The sequence below is a fragment of the Mus caroli genome, chromosome 6 (assembly GCF_900094665.2).
Source record: "Mus caroli chromosome 6, CAROLI_EIJ_v1.1, whole genome shotgun sequence".
NCBI classification, from domain to species: domain Eukaryota; kingdom Metazoa; phylum Chordata; class Mammalia; order Rodentia; family Muridae; genus Mus; species Mus caroli.
In genome coordinates, this window is record NC_034575.1 from 52,267,785 (window position 1) to 52,280,073 (window position 12,289).

At 39.9% G+C, this 12,289-nt stretch overlaps 1 protein-coding gene across 1 annotated transcript in view; it reads left to right on the forward strand.

Moving 5' to 3' along the window:
* LOC110296750 (vomeronasal type-1 receptor 100-like) overlaps window positions 1–1,251 on the forward strand; it is a 4,311-nt gene extending 3,060 nt beyond the window's left edge. Inside the window, exon 2 of the mRNA XM_021165514.1 lies at window positions 1,218–1,251. Coding sequence (XP_021021173.1) covers window positions 1,218–1,251 — 34 coding nt within the window. The remainder of the gene's footprint in view (window positions 1–1,217) is intronic.
* Window positions 1,252–12,289: the final 11,038 nt, after the last annotated feature.

The following is a 12,289-nucleotide window of genomic DNA, read 5'->3' on the forward strand; positions in this document are numbered from 1 at the left end:
AAAAAAAAAAAAGAAAATATCATCCTGAGTGAGGTAACTCAAAGCTAAAAGAACATGCATGGTATGTGCTCACTAATAAGTGGATATTAGCTAAAATAAATAAATAAATAAATAAATAAATAAATAAATAAATAATACATAATATACAAGATACAGGTGACATAACTCAAAATGCTTAATAAGCTGAAGCACCCAAGTGAGAATGCCTCAGTTCCACTTGGGAGAAAAAAGAAAGCAATCACAAGGAGGGAGGGAAGGAGGGAGGGAGCTTGGAGGGAAAGTGGACAGGGTGGGGGGAGGTGAGTGGTCAGGGAGAGGAGAACCTGATCTGGTATTGGGTGAGGGAAAAGAACTGAAGCCCTTAGAGCAATCAGAAAGGATGTATAAAATAGGAAGTTGAGGGCAGGGAATGGAATATGGAGTGTAAAAAATGAGTTTTTTAAAATAAAATTAAATTTAAAAATAAAAAATAAAAATAAAATTCACTTCAATGTTGGCAGTATGGGTATTAAAACCACCAGCAAAAAGATCAGTAAATTTTTTAGAGATAACAACCTCTAAAAAAAATGAATACATAAAGCACTGTAAGAACTTTTCTCTACAAATAAGATTTCTGAACTATGCAAAATACAAGGTTGCGGTATGAACTGCATGAAGGGCTTCCCAGACCTAAAAAAAAAAAAACAAAAAACAAAAAACAAAAAACACAGGCAGCTGAACTAATGAATCAGCTTAAGAGAAACATTGAGGAAGGAGAAATGATTTGGTCAATAAAGGAAAAAACCTGGATCACAAATGAGAAAGGAATATTTTTTTTTAAAAAGGCTGAGATAGATGGCTATATAATATTAATGTAAAGTGGTGGTCTCCTCCATGGAAGCCATTAACAACTAAATTTGACCCAGATATTCTACCCCCTAAAGGATATAGGTATAAGTGCAATCCAAATGGAGGTCAGAAACAGACAAATGTCTACTCTCAAGAAAAAAAAAATCATGGCTTAATGATATTCCTACTTTGTGGGATGACAATAATACTTTGCAATAATAAGCCTTGGAGTTACTGAGATAAAAAAGAAAAAATAAAGAATAAAACAATATATTGTGCCAGCTGAGAATTATAAAAATGACCTTCAATACTGCTTGCAATGGCATAAGAAAGAGCTTGCTAAATTGCAATATATATATATATATATATATATATATATATATATATATACACACACATATATATATAAAGTATTATGTTTAAAGTATTATGTTTAAAGAGAACTTTCTCACTTAAAAATCGCCTCTATGTCTACTTAGCAACCACAAGCACTGTGCCTAACGAACAGAATAAGAATTGCTATGTTAAAAAAATAATTACTTGACACTGCTAGCCAGTCTTCTCCCCTCAAGACACCATGTCCTGAGTCATCCCAGAAGATCTGCTACACTCAGAGCAGCTGGAAAGAACCCTCTGAAGTCCCAGAGCTGCCACTGGGAGCCTAGTGGACTCAGGACTCATCACCCCCCAAAATCCCTGCCCACCTAATTCGCCTCCCCATTCACGTGGTACTTTCTATTGGGGTACACTACTACCAATTCTGCTCCCCTGAAGACACCATACCCTGAGCCATCCGACAAGATCCACTGCACTTAGAGCAGTCAGGCAACTGACACTACAGCCTGACACATCCCAGGAGATCTGCTGCACACAGGGCAACTAGACAACAGGCACTGCCTTCTGAAGACCTTCTTGGGGGCTCTGTGATATGCAGGGCAACTGACACAACAGACTGAAAGCCTCCCTGGAGTTCTGCTGCACACAGGAAAACAGAAAGCATAGTCCATGGGGCCCCTGGTGAATATCTTCATACAGGACAACAGCTTGACTGATCCACTGAAGACCCAACAGTTTGAATGCCTCCCAGGAGATCTACTGCAGCCAGGGCAACAGATCAGCAGCTTCTCTGCCCCTCTGAAGAGTTCCCAGTTGGAAGGCCCCACAGGTGATCTGTTACAGACAGGGTCGCAGGCCTACCAGGAGAACTGAAGCAACAGAACATCAGGGATAACCAGATGGCAAGAGGCAAGCGCAAGACCAAAAAGCAACAGAAATCAATATACATGAGCATCATCAGAACCCAGTTCTCCTACCACAGCAAGCCCTGAATACACAAACACACCTAAAAATCAAGAAGCTGACCTAAAATCCTATTTCATGAAGATAAAAGTCCTTTAAGAATAATGTAAATAATTCACTGAAAGAAATACAGGAAAACACAGGTAAACAAGTAGAAGCCCTTAAAAAGGAAACAAATAAATCCCTTAAAGAAACACAGGAAAGTACAATAAAATAGTTGAAGACTTGAATAAAGCAGTCCAAGACCTCAAGGTGGAAGTAAAAACAATAAAGGAAACACAAATGGATGCATACTTTGAAATGGAAAACCTGAGAAAGAGGTCAGGAATTAGAGATGTAAGTATCACCAACATAATACAAGAGATAATCTTAGGTCTAGAAGATACCATAGAGGAGTTTGACACAACTGTCAAAGAAAATTCAAAACATCCAGGAAATTCAGGACACAATGAAAAGAACAAATCTAAGAATAATTAGAATGAGGGGAAAGAAAATTCCCAGCTCAAAGGAAATGTCTTCAACAAAATCATAGAAGAAAACTTCCCTGATCAAAAGTAAGAGAAGACCATAAAGGTACAAGAAGCCTATAGAATTCCAAATAAGTAGGAACAGAAAGGACTATCCTCTCCTCACATAATAATAACAATACTAAACACACAGAACAAAGAAAGAATATTAAAATCTGCAAGTGAAAGGGCCAGGCAACATTCAAAGGTAGACCTATCAGGATTATACCAGACTTCTCAACAGAGAGACTATAAAAGCCAGAAAGGCCTTGTCAGAGGTCATACAGACTTTAAGAGAACACAAGTGCCATTCCAGGCTATTATATCCTGAAAAACTCTCAATCAACATAGATGAGGAAACTAAAGCATTCCAGGACAAAACCAAATTCAAACAGTATTTATCCATCAATCTAGCCCTACAGAAGATCCTAGAAGGAAAACTCCAACATAAGGAAGGTACCTATGCCAAAAATAAAAAAAAAAAATATTAAGCATCTCATAACAAAGCTAAAAGTAGAGAGCCACAAGCAAATATAGCCACCTACAAAAACAAACAAAGCAGGAACCAAAAGTCATCTGTCTTTAATATCTCTCAATTTTAATGTACTCAACTCACCTATAAAAAGACATAAGCTAACAGACTAGATATGCAAACAAGATACAACATTTTGCTGCACACAATAAACACATCTCAAATACAAAGACAGACACTAACTTAGAGTAAAAGGATGGAAAGAGGTCGTCCAAGCAAATGGTTCCAAGAAATAAGGAAGAGTTGCTGTCCTAATATCCAATAAAATAGACTTTCAACCAAAAGTTGTCAAGTGTGATGGGGAAGGACACTTCATATACATCAAAAGGAAAATCCACCAAGAGAAAGTCTCAATTGTGAATGTCTATGCCCCAAATGCAAGGACACCCACATTCACAAAAGAAACCTTTCTAAAGCTCAAAATACACATTGAATCACCCACAATAATAGTGGAAGTCTTCAACACACCATTCTCACCAATGGACAAGTCATTGAAACAGAAACTAAACAGAGACACAATGTAACTAATAGAGGTTATGAACCAAATGGAATTAACAGATATCTACAGAACATTTCTCCCTAAAACAAAAGAATGCACCTTCATCTCAGCACCTCAGGGTACATTCTGAGAAAATTCAAATAATCAGTCACAAAACAAACAACCACCAGTACAAGAAGACTAAAATATTCCCATGCATCCTATCAAATCACCATTGCCTAAGGCTGGTCTCCAGTAAGAGCAAAAATGACAAAAAGTCCACATGCCCATGGAAACTGAACAACTCTTTAATGAATGACAACTTGGTCAAGAAAGAAATAAAGAAATTAAATATTTCCTAGACATGAATGGAAGGTTGACAGAATATATCCAAACTTATGGAACACAATAAAAACAGTGCTAAGAGGAAAATTCACAGCACTAAGTGCCCTGGTAAAGGNTCTGGAGGGATCTTACACTAGCAACTTAACAGCACACCTGAGAGCTCTAGAACAAAAGGAAGCAAACACACCCATGAGGAGTAGACCACAGGAAGTAATCAATTTCAGGGCAGAAAAAAAAACAAAAAGAAACAAAGAGTACAATATAAAGAATCAACAAAACAAAAAAGCTGGTTCTTGGAGAGAATTGACAATATAGATAAATGCTTAGCCAAACTAACTAGGTGGCACAGAGGCAGTATCCAAATTATCAAAATCAGAAACAGAAAGGGAGAAATACCAACAGAAACTGAGGAAATTAAAAAAAAATCATCAGATCCTACTACAAAAGACTATACTCAACAAAACTGGAAAATCTGGATGAAATGGACAATTTTCTAGACTGATACCAGGTAACAAAGTTAAATCAGATAAACCATGTAAAGAAGCCCATGATCCCTAAAGAAATAGAAGCAATCATTAGTAGTCTCCTGACTAAAAAAACCAACGACAGGATGGGTTTGGTGTAGAATTCTATCAGGCTTCAAAGAAGACCTCATACAAATACTCTTCAAACTATTCCATAAATAGAAACCGAAGGAACACTATCCAATTCGTTCCATAAAACCACAGTTATGTGTATACCTAAACCACACAAAGAGCCAACAAAGAGAACTTCAGACCAATTTCCCTTCTGAATATCGATGCAAAAATACTTGATAAAATTCTCAAAAACTGAATCCAAGAACACATCAAAGAATCATCCATCTTGATTAGATAAGCTTCATCCCAGGTATTTAGGGTGTTTCAATATAGAGAAATCCATCAACATAATTCACTATGTAAACAAACTCAAAGGGAAAAAAACCACATGATCATTTAATTAGATGCTGAGAAAGCATTTGACAAAATCCAACACCCCTTCATGAAAAAAGTCTTGAAAATATCAGGAATTCAAGGCCCATGCCAAAACATAGTAAAAGTAGTATACAGCAAACCAGCAGCTACCATCAAAGTAATGGAGAGAAACTTGAAACAATCCCACTAAAATCAGGGACTAGGCAGAGCTGCCCACTTTTGCTTTACTTATTAAAAATATGGTACTCAAAATTCTAGGTAAAGTAATTGGACAACAAAAGGATGTCAAAGGAATACAAATTGGAAAGGAAGAAGTCAAAACATCACTATTTGCAGATGATAGGATAATATATTTAAGTGACCCCAAAAATTCCACCAGATAACCCCTAAACCTGATAAACACGTTCAGCAAAGTTGCTGGATATAAACTTAAACAAATCAGTAACCTTCCTCTACACAAAGAATAAACAGGGTGAGAAGGAAATTAGGGAAATGATACCTTTCACAATAGTCAGAAATAATATAAAATACCTTGATGTGACTCTTAACAAGCAAGTGAAAGATCTGTATGACAAATCTCTGAGAAAGAATCAAAGATCTCAGAAGATGGAAAGATCTCTCATGCTCATGAATCAGCAGGATTAGACAAAATGGCCATCGTGACAAAAGCAACCAACAGATTCAATGCAATGTCCATCAAAATGCCAAATCAATTCTTCATAAAGTTAGAAAGTAATTTGCATATTCATGTGGAATAACCAAAAAAAAAAAAAGTATAGGGAAAACTATTCTCAACAATAAAAGAACTTCTGCAGGAATCACCTTCCCTGAACTCAAGCTGTATTATAGAACAATAAGACTAAAAACTACATTGTATTGATACAGTCAGGTAGGTAAATCAATGGAACAGAACTGAAGATCCAGATGTGAACCCACACACCAATGGTCACTTGATCTTTGACCAAGGACCTAAAACTATATGGTGGAAAAAGAAAGAAATTTCAACAAATGTTAATTTAACTGGCAGTTAGCATGTAGAAGAATACAAATCAATCCATTGTTACCTCCTTGTACAAAGCTCAAGTGCAAGTGGATGAAGGAAGTTCACATAAAATGAAATACAATGGAAGTAATGGAAGAGAAAGTGGAGAAGAGCCTTGAGCACAAGGGCACAGGGGAGATTCTCCTGAACAGAACAGCAATGACTTATACTCTAAGATCAAAAATTGTCAAATGGGACCTCATAAAATTGCAAAGCTTCTGTAAGGCAAAGGACACTGTCAATAGGACAAAATAGCAACCAACAGATTGGGAAAAGAACTTTACCAACCTTACATCTGATAGAGAGGGCTAATATCCAATGTATACAAAGAGCTCAAGAAGGTAGACTCCATAGAAACAAATAACCCTATTAATAACTGGGGTTCAGAGATTAAACAAATTCTCAACTGAGGAATACTAAATGTCTGAGAAGCACATAAAGAAATGTCCAACATCCTTAGTCATCAGGGAAATGCAAATCAAAACAACACTGAGATTCCAACTCACACCAGTCAGAAGGGCCAAGATGAAAAACTCAGGTGACAGCAGATACTGTCAAGGAGGAGGAAAAGAGGAACACCCCTGCATTGCAAGCTGGTACAACCACTCTGGAAATCAATCTGGTGGTTTCTCAAAAAATTGGTCATAGTACTACCTGAGGATCCAGCTATAAACATATATAGGATCCTGGGCATATTCTCAGAAGATGCTCCATCATGTACTGAGGACACATGTTCCACTATGTTCATAGCATCCTTATTTTTTAATTTTTATTATTTATCTATTTTTAATATGTATGAGTGCTATGCCCATTTGGGAACTAAAAGGGGGCCGGGGGAGGGAGGGAGAAGGGACGATAGCCCACACCCCGCCAGAGTTCCTCCTATGCTTTGGGCAGATGGACACAGGAGGGCTGCCAGATGCTTTCCACTGAGTTCACTGATGAGGAGGGGGGTCGTGGACAAGGGGTAGCCCTTGACCAGGGGCCTGGGGCAACACCCTGTCATCCCAGGGTTATGGGAGAGAGGGCCGAGGGAGAGAGGTTCCCACACAGGCGAAAGTCTGTGCAGTGGGCCTTGATGAGCAGAGACTGTCTATGGTTTTAGAGCTTTATTGTAGAAAGGCAGAGGGAGAGAGAGAGAGAGAGAGAGAGAGAGAGAAAGAGAGAGAGAGAGAGACCAGCCATGGCCAAAAGGAGAGAAGGGGAATAAGGAGAGAGAGAGAGAGAGAGAGAGAAAAGAAAGGCTAGAGAGTAAGAGGGAGAGAGAGGAAGAGAGGAGAGAAGACAGAGAGAGGAGAGGAAAGGAGTGAGGGAGTGAGGAGGGGTCAAACAGTCCCTCTTAAAGTAAGCTGCTATCTCTTCTGTTGCTAGGTAACTGGGGAGGAGTTTAGCCTGAAGGTCAGAAGCTTGGGATATTGCCTAAGTGTCGACTAACCATGCTTCTCTTGTGAGGGCTGAGGGTGCTGGTAACTTCGACAGGAGCCTGAGTTCCAGGAGACATGAGATAACTTCTGTTCCGATGTAGGTAAATTAGTCAGAAGCTGGAAAGAAACCAGATGTCTTTCAACAGAAGAATGGGTACATAAAATGTGCTACATTTGCACAATGATGTACTACTCAGCTATTAAAAATGATGAATACAAGAAATTTTTAAGCAAATGGATGAAACTAGAAATTATCATCCTGAGTGAGGTAACCCAATACCAAAAGAACACACATGGTATAAACTCACTGATAAGTGGATATTAGCCCAGAAGCTCAGAATACCCAAGACACAACTCTCAGACCAAATGAAACTCAAGAAAAAGGAAGACCAAAGTGTAGATACTTTGATCCTTCTTAGAGCGAGAACAAAATTCCCATGGGAGGATATAGAGACAAAGGGTAGAGCAGAGACTGAAGGAAAGGCCGTCCAGACACTGCACCACCTGAGGATCCATCCCATATAAAATAACCAAACCCAGAAAATATTGTGGATGCCAAAAAGTACTTGCTGACAGGAGGCTGATAGAGGTGTCTCCTGAGGGGCTTTGACAAATACAGAGGTGAATGTTAACAGCCAACCATTGGATTCAGCATGGGGTCTCAAATGGAGCAATTAGAGAAAGGAGTAAAAGAACTGATGAAATTTCCAGCCCCATAGGAGGAACAATAATATAAAGCAAGCAGATCCCCAGAGCTTCCACGGACTAAATCACCAATCAAAAAGTTATCACAGACCCATGGCTCCAGCCACATATGTAGCAAAGGATGGCCTAGTTGGTCATCAGTGGGAGGAGAGGCCCTTGGTCCTGTGAAAGCTTGATGTCCCAGTGTATAGGGAATGCCAGGACAGGGAAGTGGGAGTGGATGGGTGGGTAGCTGGGGGAACACCCTCAAAGAAGCAGGGGGAGAGGAGGAAGTGAAAAGGGGACTTCAGAGGGTAAATCAGAAAAAGGGATAATATTAGAAATGTAAATTAAGACAATATCTAATAAAAAATGTTCAAAGTACTTAGTGATTAGAGAAATGCAAATATAAGCCCATGAAATTCCACCTTACACAAATCAGAATGGCTAAGATCAAAACCTCAGGTGACAACACATGTTGGAGAGGATGTGGAGAAAGAGGAACACTCCTCCATTGCTGATGGGATTAAAAACTGATACAACCACTCTGGAAACCAATCTGGAGGTTCCTCAGAAAACTGGAAATAGATCTACCTGAAGACCCAGCAATACCACTCTTGGGAATATATACAAAAGATCCACCATGACAGAGGGGCACATGTACCACTATGTTATTAGAAGCCTTGTTTGTGATAGCCAGAAGCTGGAAACAAACCAGTTGTCTCAGGACAGAAGAATGGACACAGAAAATGTCATCCATTTACATAATGGAGTACTACTCAGCTATTAAGGGTTTTGCCTGTTGAGTTTTGCAGTTTTATACTCCAAATTCCATTCCCCGAGCCTCCCCATCCTCCCTATCACTGCTCCACATTCCAGACCTCCACCCCACCCAACCCCATCTCCACATATATGCCCCAACCCCCACCCCACCTGACCTCTAAACTCCCTGGGAACTCCAGTCTCTTGAGGCTTAGGTACATCATCTCTGAATGAACACAGACCCAGAAGTCTTCTACTGTATGTGTGTTGGGGGCCTCATATGGTATGTGATCTCAGGGGCCCAGATTAATTAAGACTGTTGGTCCTACTACATAATTGCCCTTCTCTGCTTCTTTTAGCCTTCTCTAATTCATCAACTGTGGTCAGCAGCTTCTGTCCATTGGTTGGGTGCAAATATCTGCATCTGACTCTTTCAGGTGCTTGTTGGGTCTTTTGGAGGGCAGGCATGATAGATGCCTTTTTGTGAGTGCCCCATAGCCTCAGTGTCAAGCCTTGGGACCTCCCCTTGAGCTGGATCCCACTTTGTGCCTGTCACTGGACCTCCTTTTCCACAGGCTTCTCTCCATTTCCATCCCTGTAATTTTTTCAGACAGAAACAATTATGGGTCAGAGATGTGACTGTGGGAAGGTTTTATGATCAGGTTGATGTTCCCTTCTTTTAATCTGAAGTCTTTCATGGTTTCAGAGGTGACCAGTTCAGTCTCCATAACCACTTCTGTTATGAGTCTCAGCTAGAGGCACTACCATAGACACGCTGAGACTCTCTCTTGTCCCAGGTCTCCAGCTACTCCCAAGATTTCCCTCATTGTTTACCACTCTTACTGCCAATCCTCTCCCACACCCCTCTTCCTGTTACTGATTCCCATCCCCACCCCCATCCCCATTTTCAGTATATCTCCCACACAGTTCCTCCCTTCATCCAACTCCACAGACTATTTTGTTTCCTCATCTGAGTTAAATTTAACCATTCTCCCTTGGACCTTCCCTATTTACTTAGTATGTTTTGGTCTGTGAATTGTAACATGGTTATCCAGTATTTTAGTTAATATCCACATAAAAGGAAGTGCATACCATGCATGTCTTTCTCGGTTAGGTTATCTCAATCATAATAATATATCCTAGTTGCATACATTTGCATGCAAATTTGATGCTCTCCTTGTTTATAATATCCAAATAGTATTCTACTGTGTAAATGAACTACATTTTCTTTATCCAGTCTTTAACTGAAGGATAACTAGGTTGTTTCTAGTTACTGGCTATTATGAATAAAACTGCTATGAATATAGCTGAGCAATTGTCCTTGTATAGAGTGGAGTATTTTTGGGTTTATGTCCAGGAGTCGTATAGTGGTGTCTTGAGATAAAACTATTCTAAAAACAAAAAAACAAAAAACAAAAAACAAAACAAAACAAAACAAAAAAACAAATGGATCTCCAAAGTGTTTGTACCAGTTTGCACTACCATCAGCAATGGAAGAATATTCCCCTTGATCAATCCTCACCAGAATGTGCTGTCTCTATGCAATTTTGATCTTCACCATTCTAAGGGTATAAAGTAGAATCTCTGAGTTGTTTTGATTTTCATTTCCCTGATTAGTAAGAATGTTGAACATATCTTTAACTGTTTCCCAGCCATTAGAGATCCCTCTATTGAGAATTAACTATAACTCAGTACCCCACTTTTTAAATTTTAATTTATATTTAATTTATTTTTTACACTCCATATTCCATCCCCCACCCCTCCCCATCCACCCTACCACTGCTCCACATCCCACACCTCCACCCACTCTACCATGTCTCTACGTGGATGCCCCCACCCTCCACCCCACCTGACCTCTAAACTCCCTGGGGCCTCTAGTCTCTTGAGGGTTAGGTGCATCATCTCTGAATGCACAGACCTGAAAGTCCTCTACTGTATGTGTGTTGGGGACCTCATATCAGGTGGTATATACTGCCTGTTTGGTGGTCCAGTGTTTGACGATCTTGTAGGTCCAGATTAATTGAGACTGCTGCTGGTCCTCCTACAGGATTGCCTTTCTCCTCAGCTTCTTTCAGCCTTCCCTAATTTAACAACGGGGATCAGCTGCTTCTGTCCATTGGTTAGATACAAATATCTGCATCTGACTCTTTCAGCTGCTTGTTCGGTCTTTTGGAGGGCAGTCATGAGCTCTCTATAGCCTCATTAATAGTGTCAGGCCTTTGGACTTCCCCTTGAGCTGGATCCCACTTTGGGCCTGTCGATGAACCTTCTTTTCCTCAGGCTCCTCTCCATTTCTATCCCTGTAATTCTTCCAGACAAAAACAATTTTGGGTCAGAGATGTGTCTCTGGGATGGCAACCCCATCCCTTACTGGATGTCCTTTCTTCATGCTGGAGGTGGGCTCTATCTCTCTAAGTTCCCTCTCCCTACTCTAAGGCATTTCATCAAAAGTCCCTCCCTATGAGTGTTGGGAGTCTTTCACCTCCCAGGGCTCTGGTTCATTTTGAGTGGTCCCCCCAACCTCCTATTTCCTGAGGTTTCCTGTTTACATTCTTTCTGCTGGTCCTCAGGGCTTCAGTTCTTTTCCCTCACCCAAATCCAGATCAGGTTCCCCTCTCCCCCCTATTCCCCTCCCATTCTGTTCACCTTCCCTCCCAGGTTTCTCCCTCCTTCCCCACTTGGAATTGCTTTCTTCTCTCTCCCAAGTGGGACTGAGGTGTCCTCACTTGGGCCCTTCAGCTTGTTGACCTTTATGAGTTCTGTGGACTCTATCTTGGGTACATTTTGTTTGTTTTGTTTGTTTGTTTGTTTGTTCGATTAGCTAATATCCACTTATTAGTGAGTACATACCATGCATGTTCTTTTGGTCTGAGTTACATCACTCAAGATGATATTTTCTAATTCCATCCATTTGCCTGCAAAACTCAGCATGTCCTCATTTTAAATAGCTGTATCTTATTCCATTGTGTAAATGAACCACATTTTCTGTGTCCATTCTTCTGTCTTGGGACATCTGGATTGTTTCCAGCTTCTGACTATCACAAATAAGGCTACTATGAACATAGTGGAACTGTGGCATGGTGGCACAACTTTTGGTTATATTCTCAAAAGTGGTATAGCTGGTTCATCAGGTAGATCTATTTCCAATTTTCCATGGAACCTTCAGATTGATTTTCAGAGTGGTTGTACCAGTTTGCAAAACCACCAGCAATGGAGGAGTGTTCCTCTTTCTCCACATCCTCTCCAACATGTGTTATCACCTGAGATTTTGATCCTAATCATTCTGACTGGTATAAGGTGGAATCTCAGGGTCATTTTGATTTGCATTTCTCTAATCACTATGGACTTTAAACATTTCTTTAGGTGCTTCTCGGCCATTTGAGATTCCTTCTACTTTTTAAGTGATTTATATGGCTTGTTGGTGTCTAATTTCTTT